General features: G+C 33.2%; 2 protein-coding genes across 2 annotated transcripts; one reads left to right on the top strand and one right to left on the bottom strand.

Moving 5' to 3' along the window:
- Positions 1 to 1,750: 1,750 nt before the first annotated feature.
- Positions 1,751 to 4,811, bottom strand: LOC142617779 (aspartic proteinase NANA, chloroplast). The gene is made up of 2 exons (XM_075790739.1): positions 3,859 to 4,811; positions 1,751 to 2,670 (listed from the first exon to the last, which is right to left on the bottom strand). Exons 1-2 carry the CDS (start codon positions 4,506 to 4,508, stop codon positions 1,851 to 1,853), a joined length of 1,470 nt encoding a protein of 489 aa, XP_075646854.1. The 5' UTR covers positions 4,509 to 4,811; the 3' UTR covers positions 1,751 to 1,850.
- A 14,672-nt stretch (positions 4,812 to 19,483) lies between these two features.
- Positions 19,484 to 27,718, top strand: LOC142617307 (DEAD-box ATP-dependent RNA helicase 27-like). The gene is made up of 11 exons (XM_075790092.1): positions 19,484 to 20,004; positions 20,595 to 20,966; positions 21,419 to 21,502; positions 23,195 to 23,236; positions 23,438 to 23,509; positions 24,059 to 24,358; positions 24,461 to 24,499; positions 24,616 to 24,720; positions 25,168 to 25,236; positions 25,323 to 25,448; positions 27,297 to 27,718. Exons 1-11 carry the CDS (start codon positions 19,582 to 19,584, stop codon positions 27,477 to 27,479), a joined length of 1,815 nt encoding a protein of 604 aa, XP_075646207.1. The 5' UTR covers positions 19,484 to 19,581; the 3' UTR covers positions 27,480 to 27,718.
- The last annotated feature ends 187 nt before the right edge of the window (positions 27,719 to 27,905 follow it).

The following is a 27,905-nucleotide window of genomic DNA, read 5'->3' as shown; positions in this document are numbered from 1 at the left end:
AAGGAATTGTTTTTTATGGTAATCACTGAGGAATTGAAATGATACAAAATCTAATAAAGCGATAATTTGTATATTTGCTATAATTGCGAGTCAAGTCTTCAAAAAGAGCAAAATTGTTGTGATTGCAAAGCCAAAAAAATATAACTATCATCACTGACTCACTATCAAAGAAAACTCATAACCACAATATTTTTCTTAGTACTATTTTTTAAGGAAAAATGAAATTAGAGATTATTTTATTGAATAAATTGAATGATCTACAAATTTATATAATTAGCAATTTTTATCTTTTTGTTTTATAACAGGCTTTTTGTTGAACAATTTGTTTAGTTGTTGTTGCTTGGTCTTGTCTTATTTTTGTTTGGTTTATATTTGTTATTATTTGGGCTAATATCTATTGTCATTATTTAAGATTTTTTTTAAATGTATAAAAGGGATTAAGAATTATGTTTGAGGGGGGGGTACGGTATTTGGGTCAAATTAGAATTAATAACAGCTTACTATATTGAATTTGTTATGAAATTATTGTAAAAATGTTGTGAATGTAACATTACTCTTATTTTTCTTAACCCAAATTTTTGTAATTCACAAATCAGGGTGTTCAACATTTTTATTAGAGTGGTTACAATAAGTTAGTTTAGTTTATAATATTTTTTTAACAAATGTATACATACAATTGTTTGCAAGTCGCAAGCCAGGTGGTCTAGGACCACCCTAGCTTGCATCTGGAGTTACCGGTGCAAATAGTTGAGGGATGGTCAGAAGCCTAAGGGGACCCAAGGCCTAGGCCACTTAAGGCCTAAGCCCCAATAAAATAAAAATAAAAATAAAAATTGTTCTCAAATTGCGGATGTATAATATATTTTTTTAATAAAAATTAAAATTAAAATTAAAAATGAACTAGCTAATAGAAATCTAACGCAATCGGAAGTGTAAGTTGCTTAAATAAAAAATTCCTAACAGTTTGATGCTTCAATTTGTGGGTATCACACATGGTAATTCTTAACATTTACTCAATCACCCACACAGCCTACCGAACAATCTCTCTCTCTCTCTCTCTTCACCTTCATTAAAAATGAAAATTATATTCCATTTTTCATTCACCATAAATCACCTTGTTGAAAGTTTATGTTGAACACTTTTTAACAAAAATAATAGATTTCATCTCTTTCTGTTAAATTGTATATCAAAAACATGATATTTAATTCTCTATATGAAATTAATGTTAGTTTTAGTTAGTATTAATTTATCAAGTTATGCATTAAATTCATCTTTGTTTGGATATGCCAAGGTTAATGAGTGATTTTATTGTTAAATAAAGTCGTAATGGTACATTTAATAGTAATTCTTAATGGTATAAAAAAGTTGAGGTTCTTTTCAAAATAGTACATATATCGTTCATAGAGTTTTATTGGCCTTACTTGTTATAATTGTTTTTGCATAAAGAGTTTTTTATAAAAAAAAAATTGAAATTAAAATCCTACTTTAGATCAATTAAACAGGCCATATTATCATTTGAGAGGAGATGTTAGAAAAACTATAATACAAAAACTTAATTAGTAATTTTGTATCTTAAAAAGCGAGAAGCATGTAAATATTGCATTGAGACACACAATTGCTAATGAAATATTAAAAATACCCTATTTAAAGGTTGTCTTATGTATCAAATTGTATTGAGTTAATCCTAGTTCAAATCCCCTTTCCTATTTGTTGTAAGGAAAAAAAAAATAGTAATTGAGATGATGCAAGGTTTTGTTAATGTCTTTCATTGCTCAAGCTAAACAAATTAGAACAAGTATTGCTTTGAATTCAACTTACACAGTCATACACAAGAATGGAGGAAAAGAGAACTAGGTGCAACTAGAGGGTGCAAAACCCACTACACTACGCACCAAGTCAAATTCCCATAAATGGTTTTGTTGCATGATATTGCCAATAATAGAAGTACCAGGCCATCTCACTGACAGAAATCCAAGACACTTTGTTTGAGGAGCTACATCAATAACGTAGCTCTTCACTTGTGGCTCAAATCGAGCTCCATCTGCAAAATGAAACACTAATCTTGGCACTAATGACTGATCAAATCCTGTTGAATTGAAGCAATACTCAAATGGTTTTATGTCCGAGGACAATCTTTTGTACTGTGATAGTGATATCCCCAATGCATTCATGACAGGCTTGTAAGCTGGCTCTGCTAGAATTGTTAGGCTTGTGCCTGAATCAAGGATTGTTCCACCACCAACATTTGCATTCCACACTTCAAATGGTATTCTCAACATCACATCCCCAATGGAAATGCCCATTACTTTTACAGCATAGAATGAAGGCATCACATTGAGGAGGAGCTTGGTGTATCTCACATTACCCAACAATGAATTCTCATTTCTAGTGCAACCAAAAATGAGATAGTTTGAGATATTCATGGGGCTTAAGTGATCAACTAGGCAATATGAAAACTTGCCACCAAACTTTTCGGCAGCTTTTGTTGCAAAACTGAACTTGCTGTAGCCTAACCCCAATACACCATCAGCTCCCTTGAATGCATCACCTTGGGTAGACTCTGTGCACCCAACTAGCACATTATCTAGCATCATCTTTCTATCATTTGTAAGGTCTACTGTTACAGTGTCATTGGCGAAGACGCCCAACGCAGCCGATCCATCAATGTAACTAATCAGGATGCATAAGAGTAGTATACAAATTAAACATTGGTAAAATATGGATGTGAAAAAGAAAGAGGTTATGAACTTATAAAATGCAACTTGTTAGACAGGGAAAGTCAAGACACGTTTTTGTGATCAAGCCTAATAGTCTTGGACTAGTAAGAGGGGCAACAAAGATGTCGGGCTCATTTGAAGCTTTACCTACTAGCAATAACTGTCATTTAAATCTTGTGTAGAATACAGGTAAGAGAAGTGCTAACTTCACCAGTAGGTAAATTTGCCCGACAGTGGTTGTGATTGTGCATTAATTATATCGTACAACAAAATATATGTATCTTATTCGAGAGTGTATATTGTATGGGACATATATCTAATGCATGAGATACTTCGGGTGGTTAATGTCCTCCTAAAAAATGGATTAGACAAATATATTTGTGAATAGTGTTTAGACATAACAAAAAGGGTCCGTGATCACGATATTGACAATGATTTCTTACAATGACCAATACTAGAAAAACCCATCACTCTGCCAACCCAGCTATACCGATATCGGTCTATATTAATGGAACACAACGAAAACTCAACTCACATCAATAATGACAAGTTCCAACTATTGTAGGCTGGCTTTTACCACTGAATTTGACCTGTGTACCTTACAAAGGACATATTTATTCCAACCACTTTTGGTTGGGTTTTTGCTTCTTCGCTGGAATCCCAATCACCCCCATACTCTGTCCACTGAATTTGTTTTCCTTAAAAAAAAAAAACCATCTTTTCCAATTTGAAAACAAAACAAATCTTGATTACTGCTAGCGACATTCGCTACAAATTGTTTTAAATAATTACAACATGCTGATAACCCGCCGCTTGAACCTTTCTCCCCTAGACCCCCAAGCAATTGTACATAGGATGGTCAATTTACTGCAAATTGTTAATAATTACATACGGGTGATCACCCTTTAGTATAAGCTGATTATATGAACCCTGTAAACAAAAAATTAAATGTTACAAATATAAAATTTTATCCAATTTAGGGTCATTTAACATTTTAAATAATATGACACTTCGTACACAGTTACTGGTTCAGGAAATAAATCTAAACAGTATAATAAATGCTAATGAATAAGTCAACAACAGGCAATTAAGCAGAAAAAGAAACAAGAATGCAGATATAGGAAAGAGTAAGAGAACCAACCTGAAATCATAAGCACAAGGGGTGATTGGTGTGGGGCAGGTAGTGAGTGAAAAGAGATCAGCAAGCTGAACCTTGCACATATTAGACAAGCAAGGTATAGTTTCAAAGGAAGAAGAGCGATCTGCATGAAACACCCTGCGATGATTTCTGTGTCCGCGTTTGTGGGTGTTTCTAGTACAATACACCCAAGTCAAGTCACTCCCAGTATCTGCAACCAACATAAACTGCTGTGCTGGCCTTCCAACTCTGACTTGCACAAAGTACTCGCCAGCCCCATAATCAGCACCAGAATGCATTGGCATTTCAATGGAGGAATTGAATTCCCAGTTTTTTCTCCTCGAGTTTGGGCCATATTGACCACGTTTGTGGGAGATCATGCGGTGACGAGTTGTGTCACGGAGCACAAGTTCCAAAATGCGTTCTTGCTGACTTTTAGGCATGTTGTTGTTGTTGTTGCTTGCTTCATGCACTAGTTTCCCAATGAGTTGAGGACCGTGCCTGTGTATTAACTCCAGCCTCATCTTATTTGAATGCTGATGATCATGCTCCTCGGGAATTGTGTGAGACAAAACCAAACCATGGAAACCAGTACTAATGGAAACCAAGAAGATGAAGAGGAGGGGTGAGAGTAGCACTGGCCTCCACTTCATATTATTGTGAACTAAAACAAGGAGCTGGCAATAGAGAGAGGAACAAGAACTTACACAAGTACTTAGAGAAAAAGAGAGAGAGGGAGAGAGATAGGACTTGATGAACAAAATAATGCTACGAGTTAAAAGGGTATATTGGGTTTGGATTTGTTTGCAGTTGGGGACAAGTAATTATCAAGTTGTAAGGTAAAGTTTGTGAAAGCGTTGGGGGTTGGAAAAAGAGGTTCTAGGTGTGAGTGAGTAAGGAAGCAAAGCAAAGCAACAAAAAAATATTGAAAGGTATAGAATTAGCAAAAGGGAGGCGCCTTTAATTTCGATTTGGGGCTATATATTGTGTGTGTTGTGCAGTGCACTGTGCACCCCTCAGGCCACAGCAGAGCTGACTTCATATTTGTCTACTTTCTGTATTTTATTTATTTATTTAATGTATAGCTATTCTTCAGGATGCTTGTTTTCTGGCCCTATAGTCTATAGATAGTATTTGCTTGGTTTCCTTTTATTCCTTTTAAATATTGTCTATGATTTTGATATAGGGATCTCTATCTCTCTCAGTCTCTCTCTCTCTCTCTCTCTCATCCATGATGATTAGAGTTTGAAATTCAACCCTATTAGTTTTATTTAATCATATAAGATAGGTACAAAATCAGGTTATAATATATGGTATATGCAAAATTTATTGAGATCTTTTGTGCTGGCTATAGTCTGATGCAGCTAGCACATAATATATTTGATAAAGAATTGCATAGGATGCGGCATTACTTGCTAGCCGACATAATAAAATAAGGAAGGGAGCTATATATATCATTTTCAACATTTAGATTACAAACAGTGACACAAATCTAGACCTTTTTGTCCTATGGTAACTTGCTGATCTAGATAGTCTTAGTAAACACTGTGGAGCTAGCCAATCAAACCACTGTAGTGCTATAGGCTCAAGGTTAGATAGGAATATTTGGAAAATCAAGAACTCCAATTATGTATGGATTGAATAAGCGTGCCATGTAAATATATATGCTGAGTCTCACATTAAATGTTTATTAGGTTGAACTTACAAAATGTTAGTGATCGCAAAAAATTGTCGATGATCATTGGTAAGGTTATATCACAAATGGTAATGGTAGAGCTAGGTCTTGAGAGACCGCGGGGGAATTTTCCTAACCCCATCAAAAACCTCCACCCCAAATTTTATAATTTTATCGTATTTATGTATGTAGTTTTTATGTGTGTGTATATATTTTCTTTTATTTGGAAAACTTCATTAAATAAAGAGAAATAAAATTTCCTAATTCTATCCATGTTTTTAAAAATTCAAAATAATACATTTTGAAAGTGTCGAGCTCAAATTGGTTATTTAATAAGTTATTATTTTTAATAAATGAATAAATAATAAAATCTAGAAGTAATTGAATAATAAACTTCACTATTTGATACTGTTTTCAAGTTATTAAACACTAGAGTTTTAGATACAAAAACGGTTATTATATGTTTAAAATTGATCGATATAGTTTTATTTTGCTGATTTAACAATAAACAGTTTTTTAGGTTTATTTAGTTTATTAAGGGCCTGTTTGGATACAGCTTATTTTGCTGAAAACTGAAAAATTATTACTGAAAATACTGTAGCAAAATAATTTTAAAATATAAATAGTACTGTGTGGGACCCAGGAATGTATGATTATGCACGTTTTTCACGTTTTTGACGGGGTTATGAACAGTATCGTGAGACTCAACAAAAAACGCGAGCGTAAAATAATTTGCATGGAAACGCATGCTAAAGATCATTACATGAGAGAATTACAATTTACAGGTGAAAACATGACTATAAAAAATTGCAGCATGGCTTATTCATATTTTAAAAACCTGACGAGTTTGCTATTATTTTTGTATATTGAACATTTTGTAAGCAAATTGGGCTTTACCGTGAAAGTGCACCACCTTTATATATATAATACAATAACAGCTGTCCATGTGGTGAAGTGAAACATCTCTCGTTCAGAGTTTCAGAGTAGACTAATAAAGCGCGTCTATGATTGCAAGCTTTATCCAAATACAATCATGTCAGGTCCCAATCCCAATTGAAACCATTTTATGCTTTTACCTTTTGCTATTGTGTTTTGGGTCCTAACTCTAGATAGTAATTTCGTGCTTCCAATGATGAGTTAGGGATGAGCTTATTTTGCTTCAGTTTATTTAGTTTTTAGCTTCTTTTTTATATTATTTTTGAGTTTTATTATACTATTCAGCTAACTTTTAACAGTGTTTTTTACACTTTCAACAAAAAAATTTTAGTTTCAACTAAATAAGCTATTCCCAAATAGACTCTAAGTTTCAACAATTCTATTAGATATTTTTACCAATTCAACGCGCTCTATCAATCTACTTTAGTCTTATTTCAAATCATTATATCTTACATTTGTAATTTGAAGGTCCAAGAATGCATAAACCATTTATCAAAAAGTTTCTTGCACTTGATAGAGTTTTTTTTGGGAACCCAAGTGTATTGACTTCATTGAAAGAGTCGGAGATTTACCATTTGAAAAATTATTACATTCTGATGGCTTAAAGATTAATCCTGGTTAATTAATTCAATTACCCAAAATGATTAATAATTCAAAATATATGCAATGGATGCACGAACAAATCACCAATCTAAACTTGAGTGCAGCGGAAATTAAATTGACACAGTGATTTGTTGACTAATGGAAATAACCTTTACAAGGTAAAAAAAAAAAAACTCCACTGAGTGAATTTTAGGTCACTACTCCCAATAATCTACTAATCAAGACAAAACGATTACAAATATAAGGAATCTTATCACTACCCGACCTATCCCAAAATATCAACCTACAATTGAACATTTATGCTAATCTCCAATTAGACTTGGTTTTGTAGGGACTTCTTCTTTGCACAAACCTCCAATTCATGTCTAATTGCACAATAACTTGATTGTTGTCGTTGAATGCAAAGTATATCAATCCACACTTGTAAATTTGAATGCAACTTGGTAACAAAACCCTATGACGCACAAGATCGCAATGGCTTCACAAAAAGCATGTATCTCAATATGAGTGTCGTTGTGTGTAATGACGGCTATAAACATATTGTTTTTATATCCTCTGGAACCCTAGATTATGAAACCCTAGAAAATCCTTGTCATTATGGGCAGAAAATAGATCTGCATGTTCAGAATCTACATACCTCGATAGATCGTAAGGTATCGAGGGAGGTATCAAGATTCATTAAAGCTTGATAGATTGGAGGTGTCAAGCTAGGTACCAAGACAACCTATTGTAGACACCTCATTTTGTACCCCTTACTACCCGAGCCCCTGTTCTCTAATGACGACATCACTTGGAGGCCTAAGATTGATTTAGGGCCCAATCTTGTAAAACTTTGACTTAAAGGATGACTTGATAAACAAAATGTGCACAAAAAACCCTAAACATGCGTATGCATACATGCGTAAGCGCATGCACACTTAAAGTACGCATGCTCCATGTATGCGCATGCATCCAGGGTTCTAAAATACCTGCAAGGAAAGTTTTTAGACATAAATTTATGTAGAGTGAATCCTATATCGTTTAGGAGCTGCCCTACACCCTTCTATGATCGCTATAAAAAGCCTCCAAAGGTTCTTTTACAAGATATAGAGAATATACAGCGAATTCACTAGAAAATAGTGAATCAAAGAGGAGTTTTTACACTAAAACATCCTCAAGTTAAAGTTTACTTGGTTGGGATCTATTTTAGTCTTGGCCTTTGAGTTTTAAGCTTATTAACCTTATTGGTTTTGTTCTTGATTAAATTGACTAAGGGGAATGGTCAAATCAAAGCTCTAAAGAGTTCTAGGTTTCAAGTAAAGGTCTAACTTTGTCTCTTTTGTTTTTATTTGTTTTTTTGTTTGTTCTTATGTTTTGATGCTTTAATATACCTATTGTTAGTCTAGGTTTACCTCACGTTCATATAAGAAGCATGATAGGTTGCTAGATTTCCTATTTTAATTCATCTGTTCTATGTTTCTGCGCGTGTATGCATGCGCATGTTTTAAGCACGAGTATGCATACACATACACATGGGATGTGCATGCACTCCCTAGGTATGCGCACACATCATGCCTAAAAACCCAAATTCAAGTTTCTTTGAATTTTGTTTGCTTTCTTCCATATTTTAGTTTTTGTTTCATTTAGTTTCACATGTTTAGGTCATTAGGTCAGTATGATAACATGTTCACTTGCTTAAATTATTAGATGAATGATTGGAGTTTGTGCCTTCGATGAATAACATGAACATGCATATGAACGTGGATATGTGTTTATACATAGGTGTGAGATGTAGTGAGGTGAGTCATGCATAATCACATGAACATGCATTTGATTTGGTTGATGAATATGACAGGGTCGATAAAGATGCTTGATTGATGCCATGATGCGTCGATGTCTAATTTTGTTTGGATATGCATTCAATGATGTTTGATGTTACTACCTTTTGATATACTTGCTGCCCTTGAATATATGTGATAGATGAATGCTAGGATTTTGGGATGCTATACCATGTTGATTGCTTTAGATTCATGTTAGTGTGTGTGTGTGTGTGTGTGTGTGAGAGAGAGAGAGAGAGAGAGAGAGAGAGAGAGAGAGAGAGAGTATAGAATAACATATTAGAAAACTCTTTGATAGAATTAGGATTTAGAACACAATAAGTAGAAGCCGACCGACAGGTCGGGTGGGGTTAGGTGCCTAACACCTTCCCATCCCCATACCTAAATTCCAAACACGTGCTCTAGTAAAGATCAGTCCTTTCACAAGGGTATTATACATATGGTTCCTAGACCTAATCTAAGTGATGACTTCATTTATACCCTTTGCCTAGTCCACCCTAGGCCGAGGTGTACTTCCCATAAGGAAACCACTCGTCCTAGGCACTTGCACCCACACCTGTTTCAACTTTTCTTATATTGTTTCTTGAGTAATCTTCATGTGTTCAATAAATAAATAAATAAAAACCACTTGAAATGATCATTTTGAACCCACTTAGATCTTTTCAAATACAAGTAAAGTATATTTTGTTATAAGATATGTTAATTACATAAAAATACACTTTAACACATTCCACTGTTTCGGGTAATATTTACATTATAATATTGTACACTGTTCATGTAAAGGTATACAATTTACATGAACAATAAATTTAAACCAATAATTGTCCTTATCATTTTATCCGGTACTCGCGATCCGGGGTGCTTCGGATTCTTGGCTTCCTTGGAAGGGGGTTTGGAAACCTAAGATCCCTAAGCGGGTGGCGTTCTTTCTGTGGTCTGCTGCTCATAGCCGGATTCTCACCCTGGATAACCTCATGCTTAAGGGTAGGCCTTTGGTTAATAGGTGTTGTTTGTGTTGCATGGATGGGGAGTCGGTTAACCACCTTCTCCTGCACTGTCCTGTTACCCACTCTCTATGGTCTTCGATGCTTCAGGCCTTTGGGATTCCTTGGGTTATGCCAGGATCGGTGGCGGACTTGATCTCTTGCTGGCATCAGTGGCATGGAAAGGATAAGTCGGACATATGGAATTTGATTCCAGGGTGCTTAATGTGGACTGTGTGGTTGGAGAGGAATCGCCGTTCTTTTGAGGACAAAGAGAAGACCTTGTTTGAGCTAAATCTTTTATGCCAGCGTAGCCTATTAGAGTGGTCTCGGTGTTGGGGGTTTACTAATTGTTCTTCTCTCTCAGTGTTTATGTCCTCTCTTAGTTTTGTTCCCTAGTAGCTTTTCTCATTCTCTTGTTGTTCATCATCATGAACTTCTTGTATGACTTTCTTTATCTCTTTTATATAAGCTTTCTGATTACTTATCAAAAAAAAAAATGTATATACTACAAACTTAAAATCACCGGCAAAGCTAGGGGGAAGGGATTCATCTAAACAATTCTTTCTACACGAAAATATTATATTGATATTTTTTCTATGAATAGCACTCAAAGAGAGTTCGGATTTCTTTCATACCTATAATTGCTTTTGGAACAAAGAATGATACTACTAGTTTATTTGAAAATTCTTTGATCTCTTACAATATTAAAAATTTGATTGTTTCGCTCCTGTATCTATATAATCTATTCCATCCCTTTATTCCATGGAAAAAACTCCATTACTCTACTGTTAAATAAAATATTTAGCATCCATGGAGTGATATGTAACCACGTACGTACACTAAAATTAAATAATAAAAAATAGGGGTGATTTTTTTTTTTTTTGGGGTACAGGAAAGAAATTTGTGAAATTGACTTCCTAGTTTCGTGCAAAGTGCAATATAGAAAAAGAAATAGTAATATTATCTGTCTAATCACCGCTGTTTAAAAGTTGAATATGAGGTTCATCAAAAAAAAAAAGTTGAATATGAGAAAGATTAGATATATAATTAGAAAGTTTGACTTTGTAGCAAAGAGAGATTGACATTATTAGGTATACAACGTAAGGAATTGGATACAGCTAATATATATGCATGAGAATGAGAATGAAATGATGGTGGTGGCCATGATAATAGAAACATCCTGGCTTCTCACATGCATATATTATTTATTTGACCTCTTCCAAGTTCCAACCCCATTACTACGCCTCACAACTCACAATATATATGACCATATTTCTTTCCATTTACTTAAAATAAAACCCCTTTTTACAATATTAATTCCTAAGAATTTGATGGGTTTGCAATTTTTATTTTTATTTTATCATTCAATAACTGGGGAGGGGGGTTTGAACCGTGGACTCCAAAATCTGGTAATGTGTTAGTAGACCAAAAAAAAAAAGAAGAAATAATCGTTTGATTCAGTTTTTAATAATGTGAGCTAAAACCTAAATTAACTGGCACTATTGCTATATATGGGTGGTAGCTTTACAAAATTGACTATGATATAGCAGTTATGGACTTATTAGTTTAGTTAATTAGTCTTGAGGGTTAATTAGTATTGAGGGCTAATTAGTCTTAAGGGTTTGGGAGGTAGAGGTCCTAAGTTCGAATCCCGCAATGAAAAACACTTGAGAAATATAACTTTATGCTCTCGGCTCATGCTTACTAGCATTTGCGATGGAGCTAAGTGTATAGCTATAGCTCATCTTAATCCCCTACTCCTACAGGCCCAGGCCTAGCGAGTAAAGTGTCACTATGGTCATGCCCAAGTGTTAAACGCCAACTCAAACCACCCCCTATATCCATTTTTCGTTCATGAAAAATAAAAATAAAAAGCTAAACTTTGAATGATATAGAAAATTACCTATATAATTTCTTTAAAATTCACTAAGCTTGGGCGTGCAGGTTTGCAGTTTTGTAATTATATATGTTAGGGTGCAAGTGCCTCATAAATTCGAGATTTTGTCTTCGTCACAAATAAAGTTAACAATATTATTATTAATTTATTGTTACTAAAGTCAATTTCTTACTAGTATCATTTTTTAAACATATTAAATAGCCGTGGTGTGGTTGTGAAGAGTAACTCACAAATCGTAATTTCTACTTTGATAGAGTCTAATGAATCTTCGGTTGTTATTGCCAACATCATTGAAGAAATTCACGAGAAGCTGTATAAATTCAGAAGGGTACAATTTTCTCATGCAAAAAGACAGGGCAAAAGCCTAACTCATATTTTGGCTTAATATGCCAAAAACATTTATTCATATATATGTAATTTGAATAGAAGAAAATTCGTCCATAATTAAATCTGTTTTGGTTCATAATGTATCGTTTTTATCCTAGTTTCAATAAAGTTGTGATTTTCTTATAAAAATGAAAAAATAGCGGTGGTTACTGTCATAATATATGTGCAAGGAAAACGCGGTTAACTTGATTTGACAATGATCCAACAAAAAAAAAAAAAAAAACCTTGATTTGACAATGATTTTGTAGTATAATAATATGTACAACTGTGTTGGATTTCGACATATATATGCAACAGCCTACCTGATGATATTAACAAACTATTATACCATGCATTATTAACCAAATCCCATAAAAAGAAGATACCACTAACAAACTTATGATCACTAGTCTAATAAAAATTTGTACCCAGCCATAGACTTAACTGAATAGAATTAAATTTAGCCTCGGCCTAGGACTAGGACATTGACCCCAAATTACCGACATGGCAAATTGGCATGTCATTGGAAATTTCTTGGAATTGTACATGGATAAATTGTTCCTATAAGATAATACATCATGTTTTGCTTGTTTATTTTCTTACACTCACAGCTAGTGGGTTCTACTAGCTTTGAAACCCACTCAACTGTGAGTGAAAGGAAACATACACCTGAAATAAGATATATTTTCTCATCTTTCTGTATTAGTGGTAAGGTCTTCGTTTTATAATAATAATCCAATTATCAATTTCGAACTCAACCAAATTTCTTAAGTTATTAATTAGCTCTTTATTAAAGAGTTTTATAATCCAGTGGTATACTATGTTGTTCTATATTAAAAGAATCATTATTCGAGGTTTTTTTTTTATATATTTTTTTATAGGAATGATTCAAATGCTTAGTCCCTTATTAGTCTTAAGGGTTTGGGAGGTGGAGGTCTCAGGTTCGAATCCCGCAATGAAAAGTACCTGAGAAATAATTTCATACTCTCAGCTCATGCTCAATATTCGCCCTCGATGGGGCTTGGTGTATAGCTATGGCTAATCCGGATCCCCTACTCCTGCAGGCTCAGGGCCTAGCAGAAAAAGCGTCAATATGGTCATACCCAAGTGTTAGACACCAACTCAAATCGCCCCTATACCCATTTTCGTTCATGAAAAATAAAAATAAAAAGCTAAACTTTGAATGACATAGAAAATTACATATATAATTTCTTTAAAATTCACTAAGCTTGTGCGTGCAGGTTTTTAGTTTTGTAAATATATATGTTAAGGTGTAAGTGCCTCGTAAATTCTAGGTTTTATCTCCGTCACAAATAAAGTTAATAATATTATTTTTAATTTATTGTTACTAAAGTCAATTTCTTACTAGTATCATTTTTTAAACACAAATTAAATAGTGGTGGTGTGGCTGTGGAGAGTGACTCACAAATTCTAATTTCTACTTTGATAGGGTCTAGTGAACCTTCGGTTGTTATTACCAACATCATTGAAGGAATTCACAAAAGCTGTATGAATTCAAAAAGGTATAATTTTCTCATGTAAAAAGACAAGGAAATCTTTTTGCTCATATTTTGGCTTAGTATGTCAAAAACATTGATTTATATATAACTTGAATAAAGAAAAATTCATACATAGTTGAATCCGCTTTAACTTACTATATATCGTTTTTATATTTGTTCGAATAAAGTTGCGAATTTTCTTAGAAAAAAAAAAAAAAAAGGGTCGTGGTTACAATCATAATATGTGTGCAGGTAAAACGCGGTTAACTTGATTTGACAATGATCCCAAAAAAAATAAAAAACACTTGATTTGACATTGATTTTGTAGTACAATAATATAAACAACTGTGTTGGATTTCGACATGTAATAGCAACAGCCTATATGATGATATTAACAAACTATATATACCATGCATTATTCATCAAAAAAAATATATACACCATGCATTATTAACCAAATTCCATAAAAAGAAGATACCACTAACTAACTGTTCATAAAAAAAAAAAAAAAAAAAAAGATACCACCAACAAACTTATGGTCACTAGTCTAATAATAATTTGTACCCCACCATAGACTTGACTGAATAGAATTAAATTTAGCCTCGGCCTAGGACTAGGACATTGACCCCAAATTACCAACATGCAAATTGGCATGTCATTGGAAATTGTACATGGATAAATTGTTCCTATGAGATAATACATTATGTTTCACTTGTATATTTTCTTACACTCACAGTTAATGGGTCCTATTAGCTTTGAAACCTACTCAACTGTAAGTGGAAGGAAACATATACCCAAAATAAAATATGCTTTCTCATCTTTTTGTATTGGTGGTAAGGTCTTCGTTTTATAATGATAATCCAATTATCAATTTTGAGTTCAACCACATTTCTTAAGTTATTAATTAACTCTTATTATAGAATTTTATAATCCAATGATATACTATGCTGTTCTATATTAAAAGAATCATTATTCTCGGTTTATATATATATATATATATATATATATATATATAAAAATAAATGATTCAAAACCTTAGTCCCTTATTGTGGTAATTATCAATTATTATTAAAAAAATAAAAAAGAAAACCATTTTTAATAGTATATAAAAACATTCAAATAATTAAGAATTAATGATTCTTTAGAAATGGTCTCTGCTTAATAGGGCCGACTCAAGGTACTGTGGGGCCTAAGGCGACAATTTTAAGTGAGGTCTATTCTTATACTTTGAATATTAATAAAGTATTTATTTGACTTTTGATTCTTTTCATTTAAAATCTATTTTCTTTTTAAAAAAATTACAAATTAAAACGAACCCATCGCATTACTCAATAACTATACAACTAAAATAAACATTATTTATTGAATGAAGTAACCAAATACTAAAAAGTTATGATTGAAAAGTTTAATAAAGCTATATATTTGATATTTCTAAATAGAATTTGAGTATAAATTTATTTACTAGTGTAAGATTAATGAGTTCTTTTAACATTTATGTGTAAGAGATCACATGATTGACTCATCCAATGAAAATATTTTTCTTTAACGGTTTTTCTTTGATAAAAAAAACAACTTTTATTTATTGGTGAATATTTAAGGTTTAATTAATATTTTTATTGGTACAGAATATCTCTATTGGTAAAAATTTAAGGATCTTTTTTTATTCGGGCCTTAGGCGGTTGCGCACACCTATTGAGCCGACACTGCTGCTTAAAAGGTGGAGTACACAAGTCAAGAAGAGCACCGAATTCCGCGTATAGACATTCTTATTCTTCGACTTCTTCAACGGGCAGAGCAGAATATTAACGGAACACAACTAAGATCGATCGATGTGATTGAAAAAGCAAATTACACATCAGCAGTCAAAGCATGCATTTTCTAAGCAAATTTCTTATATGCATCATGCATGACAATCTTACCAATGAGCTGTCAATAAAAAATTTAGTACTTAATTATATACTAACATAAAGAGATAGAAGATGAACTTCATTTTTTTTTTTTTGATGCAGCAAAATCTTGTTCAAGGATTCATTCATTCAACACATTGAACACAAAAGAAAAGTATGGCATGTAATATTTGTATAATCACCGGCCGTTTAATTGGTTCAATATAATCATGATGGGAAGCACCGAAATGGCATAGCTATAGCTTATAGAGGTGGTGGAATATATGGCAACAATAGTCAATAGCCCTACAATGTCAGAGCATTCTCAGGTCACTCAAAGACCAAATTTGGTTAAATTCACATCAAGGCTGCTGCGAATGTTCTTACATGAGAATTTACTTGGCTTCCATCTATCTACATCTTTATTATGTAAAAGTGTAGTACAAAATTTGTGTTATATACAATGAACCATAACATAAGTATATATAGAAAACTAAACCCTAAACTACTAGTATAAATAGGTGACTTGTCTTGCATATATAATAGGTGGGTTTAAGCCTATTACATTGGGCTAATATGTATAATGTATCTCTAACATTCTAGTCCATCTCGAAGAGAAAAAAATAAAATTTACTTTGCCATCATGCAAATGCATTAGGCCATTTCCTAGAACCCATATATTATTTGATGTCACATATTTATTTTATTTTGAGAATTAATAGTTATAATACGGGTGAAAGAATTTAAACCACAAACGTATTTATTGAAAATGTCAATAGATGCCAATTGACTTACAAAACTCTTGATCCAACCACTTACTTCAAAATTCTTATCTAATGGATCTAATTTGGTAAACTATGAATTGTTATATGTGATTCAGTATTCTAAATTTCGAACACAATTTTATGTAGGTCCTGAAAGAAATACCATTTACTATAAAAAAAAATATTAAAAAAAAAATGAAAAAAAAAAAAGAGGAGAGGAAGATCCAAACTGTTGTAAGTTGTAACCATTGCGGGCCGTTTTAAAATCAATCGCTTTCGTAATAAGTTTTAATTGGAAAGCAAAACTAATCATATTGGTCATTGGAAATGCTGGCCTAGTGACCAATGAGGCCATCTTGAATGCTAAAACTTTTGGGCCAACCCATCAATAGTAAAAGTCTTAGATTGGGCATATGATCCTGGGCAATTCAGATTCAACAGAACTGGATGCCAAGGAATATATATTAAAAAATAAATAAAATCCATATTGTTGCTTAAAAGCTCAATTCAAGCCATTTGGGCTTATTCTTATTCTCTTTCTTTCTTTTCTTTTTTTAAGTGGGAGGAGGGACTCGAACTTTACTTCTCATTGAAGAATTAAGTGATACTATGGAATTCCAAGACTTTCAACATTTTTCTTGATCTTCTTATTTTGTGTATGCTTGTCAAAATCTCATGGTAAAAAAAATCCAATCTTCCTTGCATTAGCTAAGTGCAGACAGTCCTTTGCATTCAGTAATACATCATACATGTATTTTATTTGAATTAGGTCCTTTACGTGAGTTTCTCAAACTCTAGGCATTAACTAACTGCAATCCTTCTCATTTCTTTAAGCTCGAAACTAATAACAAGCTAAATACATGAAACTATGCACTAGCTATGCTCTATGGTACTTAATGTTGATTGTTAAGTAACAACATATTCAAAAAAGGAGTGTCAGTAAATGAAATTGTTAAGATAGATATAGACAAACACACAAGAAAATATAAGATTTGAAATGAAAACATTCGCTTAAAAATGAGGATGACCCCTATTGAATTATTAGAGTTTCTTAGGGCATTTTAATGTGCTAAAAAATATCAAAGTATATTTTTATATGCGTTTCTATTACTCTTTACTAGTTATTAGAGATGATAATATATGGTTGTCAAAATCCCGATGTAGATCATACAATCCTACGATCTTATGATTTCACCAGTCCAAAATGATTCACATCTTTCAAGGATCTTTGGTAGGATCGCTACGATCATTCAGGATCAGATGATCCTAATTTCTTATAATATTTTTTAACTTGATAAAATGCTCATTTGGACCTAAATGAAAAAAAACAAAACATCCCAATAGACCCAATTTTGCTATTCTAAGGTTTATGAGAAAAAAGAGAAATAGAGATTTTTTACAAAATTTAACCAAAACAAACCCACAACAATGATGCCTACATGTTTGCAAGAGCAAGACAGATACATATCCAAAGTAAAAGATTTTGAAGTAGATCTTTTTTCTTCCTATCAATTGATGATTCATAGTACTAAGCTAGAAAGTTTGAGTTGAAATGAGGGAGAAAGTGAATAGTAGAAGATGGAGATAAAAGGAAAGTAGAGTAGCATAGGAGAAAAAAGGGAATGAATGGTAGAAGTAGGTAAGAATAGGAATATGGGTAGAGAGTAGAGTGCCACGTTTTAAAAATATGGGTTGGAGTAGATGTCAATTGAACTACAAAACTCTTGATTCTGTCACACATTTTGAATTTCTTAATCTAATGAGTGCTCTAATTTGGTAAACTATGAATTGTTATATGTGATTCTGTATTCTAAATTTCAAACACAATCTTATGTAGATCCTAAAAAAAAATTTTAAAAAAAGAAGAAAAAGAGAGTCCTAACTCTAAGCTCATTTTAACAAAAGGAAAATAGTTTGCTCTAAACTGTTGTAACCATTGCGGGCCGTCTTAAAATCAAGCGCGTTTGTCATATGCTTATTTGGAAAGCAAACTAATCAGTGGTCATTGGAAATGCTGGCCTACGGGCCAATGAGCCCCTTTTGAGTGGTAAAACTTTTGGGCCAACCCATTAGTTGTAGAAGTCTTAGATTGAGCAAAAACATATAGATACAGCTGGTTGCCTAATTTAGATTCAACAGGACTGGATGCCAAGAAATATTTATTAATAAATAAATAAATCCATATTTCCTAAAAGCTCAATTCAAGCCATTTGGTTTTATTCTTTTTCTTTTTAAAGTGAGAGGAGGGACTTGAACTTTGCCACAATTCTGATGTGACAGACTTTGAGTGGTTACCTATCACTTAAACATGGACTCCATAATTTTTTTTTCTCCATGACTCACGCTGCCACATCACAATTGTGGCTTTTCTCCACCACTCACACTACCACATCACAATTAGGCAAAAAAGTTGTGATACTAAATTTTATCTTACTTCTCCTAATTGAAGAATTAAGTGGTTGTAACAATCTCTCCTCAACTGTGCAGATATTGTCCGCTTTGGGGCTCATACTTCTCATGGTTTTATTCTCTTTAAAGCACACAGTATTAGGAGAAAATGTCTTTACACATTAAAGGGAGGTCACTCCTTATAAGCACATTCCCATGTGATTCTCTAGGCAATGTGGGATTTCATAAATTACAAGACCCCCTTTTGGTATTCTATAATTGTTAGAGGGTTTTAATTCATGGAATCCCAAGGCAGACAATATACACACTTGGGGTGAGATTGTTAAAAATTCTTAATCTTTCTTGCATTAGCCAAATTGTGTGTATGCATGTCAAAATCTCTTTAAGCTTGAAATTAGTAACAAACTAAACACATGATACTATGCATACACTGGCTATACTCTATGATATTAAATATTGATCGTTAAATAACAACATATTCAAAAAAACGAGTGTAATCAAATAAAAATGTTAGGATAGATAAACAAAACACACACACAAAAAAAAAAAAACAAAAAGATTTGAAAGGAAAACATTCGCTTAAAAATGAGGATGACTTTGAATCATTAGAGTTTCTTAAGGCATTTTAAATGTGTTGAAAAATATCAAAAGCATATTTTATATGAGTTTCTATTACTCTTTACTCCTTGTTAGAGAAAAAAAAAATGATAAAGTGATCCGATCCGTTGGACTCGGTTTAGCCCGGCCCAAATTAAAAAGAAATGGTGGCTAGGGTTTAGCAACAGTGACTGACTGACCCAAAAACCCTTTTATAGAGAGAAACTGAAAATCTTCTTCCTCTTCTTCTTCCTTTGGAAATTGGAATCGAAACAACAGCTGAACAACAACATGGCCGAAGAAGATTCAGAGCTAAAGCGCACAACAATGGTCGCCGACGAGACCAACAGGAAGAAGAAAAAGCGCAAGAGAAATAGACCCAACAAGAATTCAGCGGAGGAGGAGCCTCAAAACCCTCAAATGCAACCCCAAGATGAAGATGAAGTTGAAAAAGTTGAGGGGGAGGAGGAGGAGGATAAGATGAAGAAGAATAAGAAGAAAGAGAAGAAGATGAAGATTGAAGATGAGAAGAAAGAGGAAGCGGAAGAAGAAGAGAGAGAAAATGGTGAGGAATCGACGGAGGAGGAGAAGAAGAAGAAGAAGGTGAAGAAGAGTGGTGGTGGGATTATGAGCACTGAGTCTTTTGAATCTTTGGGTCTCTCTGAACCCACTTCCAATGCTATTAACGATATTGGATTTCAATATATGACTCAGGTTAGCTTTCCCCAAATTCTCTCTCTCTCACTAAATTTATAATTCAATTTCAATTCAACTGTTCTTATTATTATTAGGTTAGTTTGATTCCATGAGCAAAGAAATTTCATTTCCTTAATTATGAGTTTACTTTGGAATATATGACTACTGCTGTTCTTTGATACATGAGTAAGGGTGCATTTGTATAAGCTGTTGCAAAACCGTGTTTTGGGTTTAAAATGAGTGTTTGTAAGAAAGCTACGAGGAGTTGCTATTGCAAAACAAACGCACTTTTAGGCTCCAAAACGCCTAACCAAATGGACCCTAATGCTACTTCGACAATTAAGTTAGCAAATGTTTATTGATAACTTCACACCTTGGCAGCTGTCATATATTTTGTGAAAATTTTTGGGTCATTATGTAAATACTCATTAGTAAGGGAAATTCTCTCACTTTGTATTTTATGGGATCATGTATTTGATCAAAGATCGTATTTTTATTCTACTACATGTTATGTTGTAGGTTTAAGATAAGTTTGTAGAAGATGACTTATTAATTATTATGCTTAGTGCAATTTTTTTTACCTCGCTTTTTAAAAAAATGCAATGCAGATTCAAGCCAGAGCAATTCCACCACTATTGCTTGGCAAAGATATTCTTGGAGCTGCAAGGACCGGTTCTGGGAAAACTCTTGCTTTTCTAATACCAGCTGTCGAGTTGTTACATCACAGCCATTTTTCTTCACGTAATGGAACTGGAGTCATCGTTATTTGCCCAACAAGGGAGCTAGCAATACAGACTCATGCTGTCGCGAAAGACCTTCTCAAGTACCATTCCCAGACTCTTGGTTTGGTTATTGGTGGCTCAGCTAGAAGATCGGAAGCAGAGCGTATTGTCAAAGGAGTGAATTTATTAGTTGCAACCCCTGGTCGACTGCTTGATCATCTTCAAAATACCAAGGGATTCATGTTTAAAACCTTGAAGGTAATGCACACCCAGTTTCATAACATTATTTTTGTTGTTATTATTAATATTTTTTCTGCATATTATACTTTTTTAGCTGTTTAGGAGAATGTTGCTATACATGACTTTCTCATCAAATCTCAATTGTAACTTCAAACTGTTAACAGTATTGCTGTTGTAAAAAATATCCCATCAAATTCTTATATTTTTCTCAAATCATACCATGATATCCTCCTTGGTAACCGACTAACTTCAAATTTTTACTGCACTTCTATAAGAATATTTACCAAACTTCATCAAATTCTTATATTTTTCTCAAATCATACCATGATATCCTCCTTGGTAATCAACTAACTTCAAAATGTTAATTTTTTTTTTATCTCAAGTTAAAGCTAGTTATTCCATGCAATTTATCTATATATGTTCTAATTACTCTTTTTTTTTTTTTTTTTTCTTTTAACTTGAACTGGCAGTGCCTAATAATTGATGAAGCTGACAGGATACTAGAATCAAACTTTGAGGACGAAATGAGGCAGATTATTAAGCTCCTACCAAAGGTAAAAATATATTGTAATCTATGTTTTTTTAAAAAATATTATATTATACTTTTTTTTTTTATCATTGGGTGAATTAAGGCAGTTATCATATGGAAGTAAACACCATGTGCAAGTTTGATGCTGTATCATCTATAAAAAAAAGGTTTAATGCTGTGTCAAGCTTTCACCAAATCTAACAATAGAGCCAGGTCGTGTTTTTAGTTATTAGGAAGAAAGACAAGGAAAAAGGAAGTGGTAATGGTGAGAAACTGACTTTGTTTCCTTAGCATTTCCAAACTAATCTAGGTTGTTTTCCTTTCCTCCATTTGGTACTTCCCAAGATCCCAATGGAGGGAAAGTAAAGTTGTACATATATCTGTTCTGAAGAAGGTTATTGATGCAAGGAGCACCAAAATCATCTAAATTTCATTTTTGAATTTGAAATTAAATTTTTTTTTTTTTGAATTTGGAATTTGGTTTTTAATGTTAAGGGTTTTATGAGGTATTTTCCATATTGGTGTAATCCCCGAGCCCTATTAAACTAGTTCTCTTGTAAAATCATGAAAGGCAGTGTGATTTGGAATAACAATTTTATGAGTTCAGAATGTGCTCCTCTTTTGTTTGGTAGTGATGCCAAACACCCTTAGGTGGAGATGCCTAAGATTTTTAGCTAGATTCTAGGTGGTGGAGCATAGGGTTTGTCATGTTTATCCTGTTGTTCCTCTTTTATCTTTATTTTCCTACACTGTTCTACATCAGTTATATTACTTGGCTGAGCAGACATGCATTTTTTAATGCAATGTTAACTTACTGACAAATCAAGTTAATAAAATGCTTTCTTGTAGTTGCATTCACTCTGCTTCCTTGGAATGGATGTACTAATTGAGAGAATTGTCTCAACTATTGGTTTCAACTATTGTAGTTGCATCCACGGGATGCTTCCACCAGTGTTCCAATCTGTTAAAGAGTTTCTTGACTGCTGTAATTTGTCTTGATTTTGTTATCTGAGCACACAGTTTGTGTACTCAGTGGTGTTATCTATTTTCAATAAAATTTTAACACACATGCACTACCCTTTGTTTCGCTGTAATTTCAGCATTTTACGGTGTTTGTTTCATTGTAAAATTTGGTCAAATCTGATAATGTTTTCCATTGGCTGTAAAACTCTTTGTAAAAATCTGTAAAACGTTTAACCACCAAAAAACACAGTAAAACATTTTACAGAAAAAGAGTGGCTGTCACCTCTCCATCTGGTGGTCTAGCCATCGATCATGGTGGTCTGGCTGCCGATCTGGTGGCTAGGAGGCACCATCGTGTTCTTTTCAATTGAAAATTTTATGTCACACAGAACACCTGAAAATGTTTTGCTATAAAAACATATTACATATGAAAACCTTTTACAACAAAACAAACGAGTGATGCATGTCAGCTAATTCATAGATTCCAATATTCCACCACTTGAAATTAGGATTGTGGGTCTGATGCTAGGACATTGCTGCTAAGGACAGATGTTATTTATTAGTCAATTTCTACATCTAGCATGCAATTTATTTTTCTGAAAAGATTCAACTTTGTTTAGCAATGTATTGATTAGAAATGGAAATATTCTCAGTTCCATTTACTTATCAGTTAGTAATTGAAATCATATGCTATATCATTTATGGTAATATCCAAGGTTCTTTAACTGATTGTGAGTTGCTACTCAATGTGCAGAATAGGCAAACAGCTTTATTTTCAGCTACCCAGACTAAAAAGGTTAGTCATTTTGAAAAGCCGCATGGTAGTTAATCTTTTCTCTTTTCCACGTTACAAATATTTTATGCTATTTATTTCTTTTTATTTCTTTTGTGGAGAAAATTTTGTATAAACATGCTTTCACTTTTCTTGTGTGTGTATATAAATATCAAATAGTTTGGTTTTGATATGGATTCTAATGTTTTTCCTGTAAATTTGTAGGTTGAGGATCTTGCACGCTTATCATTTCAGACAACTCCTATCTATATTGATGTGGATGCTGGGAGAAAAAAGGTAGATAAGATTAATTTATATACTACTACTTGACATGCGGTGCACATAAATAGCTTATTGCGACAGTGAGCGATCTTCTATCAAATAATTGCTATTGATAACTTTACTGATGTCATGTCTATTAACATGATATTTTTATTGTACCTTTCTACACTGATGTAGACTTTAATTTATGGCCTGATAATGTTGTCTTTAAAAGAGTGAGAGCACAGACATTCTCGCTGGGGACTGCATGCGTGCCCTCAGTGTGTTGGAAGAAAAAAAAGATATTTAAATAAATTCCTTTGATTTTAGATATGTTTTTATTTATTTCGAAAACTTAAAATAGCCATAAATTTTGCCTAAAAGTATGTATTAATTGATTAATTAATTAATTGTCATATCTCCACCGTGAGGTGTCCTAATTTTTCAGGAATTGCCATGTTGCCATGTCCCGTGTCAATGACCTTGTTCATTTAACCACTTAGTATTGATGTCCTGAATTTATATTATGTTGCTTCTTCTTCAGCCCCTTGCATTTGAAATCTGACAAGATGCTGGGTGTTATAGGTCACCAATGAAGGCCTGCAGCAAGGCTATTGTGTTGTGCCCAGCGCCAAGAGATTTATTCTTTTGTATTCCTTCTTGAAAAGGAATCTGTCAAAGAAAGTGATGGTCTTCTTCTCTTCATGCAATTCGGTCAAATTCCATTCTGAACTACTGAGATACATTCAGGTGGACTGCCTTGATATCCATGGAAAGCAAAAGCAGCAGAAAAGGACATCAACCTTTTTTGACTTCTGCAAAGCTGAGAAGGGGATCTTATTATGTACTGATGTTGCTGCTCGTGGGCTTGATTTTCCTGATGTGGTATGTTTCTTTTGTTTACTATGTGACATAATTATTTTTCTGTTATTGTTATTCCTGATATGGTTTTAAATTCTGTTATTTTCCCCTTGTCTTTGTTTGTAGGACTGGATTGTGCAGTATGATCCTCCAGATGAGCCCAAGGTGATTACTTCCCCATCCTGCCCTCCTATAACAAATTTAATATAATCTCTGTTTTCTATTCTATTCATCTATGTTTAGTATAATGTTGATATTTAGCTTGGGGTTACGCCTTTCAGGATTACGTTCATAGGGTTGGTCGAACAGCTCGTGGGGAAGGTGCAATAGGAAATGCTCTGATTTTTCTGATACCTGAAGAGTTGCAACTTCTTCGCCTTCTAAAGGTATAGTATATTCACTGAATAAGAAAAAGGAAAAGCAATCAAACAAAACAAACTAGAGGCCACTGATTTAGACAATCCTTATGTTAAAGTCGACACATCCATATTTAGTATGATGTGAAGAGGCTAGTTTTTTTTTTTTTTGGGGGGGGGGGGGGGTTTATTGTATAACTTAAAGTTTAGATTAAAATGAAGAATGGGGATGCGGAGTTGGGTTCAATGCCCGTTAAGTGCATGTGTAGCTTACCTATTTTTTAAGAAATAAATACATTAAAAGAGCTTATAAAATAAATGAAAAAGAAGAAAAAGACTATTGCTTTGTGGAGGATCCTGTGAAGAAAAATGAGTAGGAATCAAAGTAGTGGCCAATAGGTTTTTCCTTTATTTTCCATAATAAATTGTTGCTGTATAGTTGCTTGTTTTGCATCCTAAGATGACGTCTACTTTCAGGCAGAAAAAGTCCATGTTAAAGAGTATGAATTTGATCAAAAGAAGTTGGCTAATGTGCAGTCTCACCTGGTACTTTACTGCTTCCACATTTTATGGTCAATATCTCTTCTATTTTAAACTGCTGGATTTAGTTTGGAGTATTTGGATTATTGCAGGAGAAGTTGGTGGGCAGTAACTATTACTTGAATAAGTCAGCCAAAGATGCGTACAGATCCTACTTATTAGCATATAACTCTCACTCTATGAAAGACATCTTTGATGTTCACCGCCTTGATCTGCAGGTAAAATCCTTATATATTTATAAGTGATCTGCTGGTAAAAGCCTCTCTTCTTGGTAAATGGGAACTTCTATCATTTTAAATATAAACTATTGACAACAATTTTGGGGGTGACAACAAAGTTCTAGAAATAAAAAATTTAAGGGCCTTTTCTTGAATTTAGGTGTCTTGAGCAATTTGGTTCCAAATAAGTATCACCTAGCTGGCTAAATTGGTGTTTTGGGTGAGCTTTATATCCACTAATTCTGGTAAAGGATCCTCTCAATTTAGGTTCAAATGGAGAGTGTCCATTTGGAAATCTGTATTGCTTTGACCCTAGGGGGACAGCCCTAAGCACATTGTTAAAAGATGTGTCATATTTTTTATTAAAATTTTTAACACGTTTTTATAGTATGTTTGTATAGAACAACAATGGGTTTCTTGATGGAGTCCATTTTAATTCAAATGGGGGGATTTTAATCCCCCAATTATGGGAGTTCCTCTCCATATTTGTGAACCTAAAATTTTGGGTAAAAGAGAAAATCCAACCAAACATATGCATGGGAAAATATCTAATCATATCAATATATATAAAAGTAGAGACCTCATATTAGAGAGTATGGAGTTGTACCATGTGGAGCATTCCTTAAAAGTTCTCTTTATTTAGAGTTCTAAATCAACAAAGTTTGCATTTATATTAAAGTATTAGTTCATTAAATTAGCTGATAGAGTAAATGCTTATATTAATTATCTATACTTGTGCATTAATTATTTATATCAAATGAATTTATATGATTATTTTTATAAATTCTATCTAAGAGATAATTTTTAGTTGGAATAATAATAATAAATTTAGAATATGACATTCTTACTCATGTTTAGTTGCTTTGACAACAATTGACATGAGCCATGTGAAAAAAATTAAATCTTTGTGAATTCACTAAAATAAATCCTAATCCTTTAAATTTCCTAACTCTTTTCAGTCACATGTAATATATGTGTATTTAATATAATTTTTCTACATTTATATGAGAAACAATAATTGAAGGATGTATGCATTTTTTTAGTAGGCATGAAACAAGCTTATCTATATTAACCACTATATCATGCAATTTTCAATTTGTAAACACACACATATATAGTATGATTTATATTTTGTCTATAAAATACCTAAAGATTACAATTTTTTATTGGGAAATTTATTCAAAATTTTTTTATATACTTTGGGGATATGAATCATGAATATTTCTATTGGAAATTGAGGTGTCAACCAATTAATATACAATATTCTTGGCAAACTTATTGAAATATTGAAGAAAACTAATATTAAGTTGCACTACACATCGTGCGGAAATTTATCTAGTTAAAAGAAAAAGGAAGTCCCTACGTCAACACGGTGCTTGAATGCCTCATCTAAGGGTTAAAATAACATCTCATCAACTATGAACCTTGGATGTCTGTTAGGCTGTAAGCTCTAGGTGTTTGTGGTATGTTCCGCTAGGGAATGACAAATAAAGAAACCAACCAGACCGGTTTCTATTTTTGGAGAGAGGCTACAGCTCAAGGATTTAGCATTTTTTGGAAGAAAATTGATTCTTTTTGGTACGACTAGCTATGCCTGATCAGCTTGTTTTTGGTTAAAAAATGTAAAGACAACTGTGCTGAATACTTACGGTGACGTCATTAGACAGCAACTTGATTTGTTTAGGCTAGAGGTACTACCTGTGTAGCCAATTTGACATGCTTGTTGACCTGGGTTCAAATGATTCTGATTTTTTTTTTTTAAAGAAAAATTGATTGATTTCTGTTTGTTATGCTGTAATATACAACTTATAATACAATGCTCATGTTCTGGGTATTTTGTTTGTTCAGGCTGTTGCAGCTTCTTTCTGCTTTTCAAACCCACCAAAGGTGAATCTGAACATAGATAGTGGTGCTTCAAAGTTCAGAAGGAAATTGCGAAAAGTTGAAGGAGCTAAACATGGTTTTAGTGAGAGCAACCCTTATGGAAGACAAGGAGGTGGAGATGATAAACGGCAATTTTCAAGGCATTAGATAGGTGGGATCTGTAGAGTGTTGTGCCTTTGCAAAAGAGGGTTTTTCTTTTTTCTTTTTTCTTTTTCATCACAACGTACTGTGGTCATGATATCTTGTGTATTGACCCTGATGATCTCTCAAGCAAAATCTTGTATGTGGTGCGCATACAAGAAGCTTAACAAAAGTCAAACTCATGGAAATGCAGGCATAAATGCCCACAAAATTTTGATTTTAATGTTAATTTAAATTAGTCCTAATTAGTTTCCTCTCTATGTTACACTATGCAAGTTATTGTTCAATTTCATATGCCTAAGCGACTGTGTGCATCATAGGTCTCATCCTCACAACAACAATAATAGCCTTATATCGAGAGTCTTGTAGCTCAACTAACATCTCTTGATGTTTCTAATGATTTTCAGAATTCAAATTTCTCATCTCCATTGT

The sequence above is a fragment of the Castanea sativa genome, chromosome 11 (genome assembly GCF_040712315.1).
Source record: "Castanea sativa cultivar Marrone di Chiusa Pesio chromosome 11, ASM4071231v1".
Classification (NCBI taxonomy): Eukaryota; Viridiplantae; Streptophyta; class Magnoliopsida; order Fagales; family Fagaceae; genus Castanea; species Castanea sativa.
Note: the sequence above shows the minus strand (reverse complement) of the source record. Positions and strands in the feature narration are given on the sequence as shown.